This window comes from Chionomys nivalis, chromosome 3, assembly GCF_950005125.1.
Source record: "Chionomys nivalis chromosome 3, mChiNiv1.1, whole genome shotgun sequence".
Classification (NCBI taxonomy): domain Eukaryota; kingdom Metazoa; phylum Chordata; class Mammalia; order Rodentia; family Cricetidae; genus Chionomys; species Chionomys nivalis.
The window spans coordinates 90,136,720-90,138,248 of record NC_080088.1 but is presented as its reverse complement, the minus strand read 5'-3'; the positions used below and the strand labels follow the sequence as shown (position 1 = coordinate 90,138,248).

The 1,529-nt window shown below is 51.8% G+C and overlaps 1 protein-coding gene across 1 annotated transcript; it reads right to left on the bottom strand.

The window, feature by feature from the left end:
* Window positions 1–335: 335 nt before the first annotated feature.
* On the bottom strand, window positions 336–851 carry LOC130871994 (ferritin light chain 1-like). Its single transcript, XM_057765781.1, has one exon. It carries the CDS (start codon window positions 849–851, stop codon window positions 336–338), a length of 516 nt encoding a protein of 171 aa, XP_057621764.1.
* Window positions 852–1,529: the final 678 nt, after the last annotated feature.

The following is a 1,529-nucleotide window of genomic DNA, read 5'->3' as shown; positions in this document are numbered from 1 at the left end:
GTTTATCATTGGCTGCGCACGATGGGTGAGGATGTCTCTGGTTGCTTGCCAATAGGTGGCACATGGAAAAACCTTCCTCTCCTAATTCCTGGACTCCCTGCCTACCCTAACATGCCTGGCTTAATTTTAAGCAATTCACTTTGTCTTTTCTTTTCTTTCCTTTCTTCTTCTTTTTGTTGCTGTTTCAAAAGGCTTTATTTTTACTTGGTCCAAGACTTGAGAGGGGCTCCAGGGCCTTACAACGCTGCCTAGTGGCTTCTTGAGAGGTTCTGGTGAAGGCCCTGTGGCGGGCTGGTGCAGAGCAGAGGTGGGAGCCCCTCGGAAGGAGAGGCCTCCTAGTCATGCTTGAGAGTGAGCCCCTCAAAGAGGTACTCGCCCAGAGACGCCTGGGGCCCAGCAGCCAACCTGCGGAGGTTGGTCAGGTGGTTGCCCATCTTCTTAATGACATCCAGGAAGTGGTTTTCAAGGAAGTCACAGAGATGAGGATCTGTGGGGGCAGAGCCCAGGGAATGAAGATCCAAGAGGGCCTGGTTCAAGTTCTTCTCCAAGGCCAGGGCAGCTTCCATGGCCTCCTGGGTTTTACCCCACTCATCTGGAGATGGCTTCTGCACATCCTGAAAGAGTGCACGGCCTCCACGATCGTTCTGCAACTTGAGGAGACGCTCGGCGCCCTCGCGCTTCTCCTCGGCCAATTTGTGGAAGAAGTGGCCTACACCCTCCAGAGCCACGTCATCCCGATCAAAATAGCCCAGAGAGAGGTAGGCGTAGGAGGCCCGCAGGTGCACGTTGACCAGGCGGTTCACGGCAGCCTCCACTTCGGTGGAATAATTCTGACGAACCTGGGAGGTCATGGCTGAAACGCAGTCTGGAGCAATCCATAAAGAGACGGTGCTGGCTGGTCTAAGGAGCTGAAGGCGGCGAGGTGATGGTCCCGGAGGCTGCGACAGGAGAGGACAAAGAGTGGTGGAAGCTAACAGAGGGAGGCCCCGGGTCTATTCAGTCCAAACACTGTTGAAGCAAGACACAGATCCACGGGGTCTCCTAGGGCTGCCGCGAATCACTTTTCTTATGTAATTTGAAGCAAATGAATTAATTTAAATGTGTTTGCAGTGCACTTGTGCATGTGTGTGCCACCGTGTGCGTGCAGAGGCTGGAGGAGAGTTTTTAGAAGGCAGTTTCAACCTCTACAAGGCCAGGTTTCTCTTGTTCTTGTGGCTGTGGTGGGTACTCCTGGCTGGCCAGTCCACGAACGCCCCTGGTAGAAGCTCCTGTCTGTCTCCAATCTTGCGGCAGGAGTGTTGTGATTACAGGTGTCTCCCTCTGAAATCTGCTATTTACCTGGGTTGCAGAGATGAAACTTGGGTTACCAGGCTTGTATGGCTAATGCTTTTTAACCGTTTGAACCACCTCCATAGTCCAGACAATAAAACTCTCTTTGCTTTTTTATGTGTTGGTCACACTTGTTTTTTTTTTTTTTTTTGTTTTTTGAGACAGGGTTTCTCTGTGGCTTTGGTACCTGTCCTGGAACT

Excerpts from the sequence above, each read along its gene's own strand:
- LOC130871994 (XM_057765781.1), bottom strand. The coding sequence starts at position 851 with ATGACCTCCCAGGTTCGTCAGAATTATTCCACCGAAGTGGAGGCTGCC.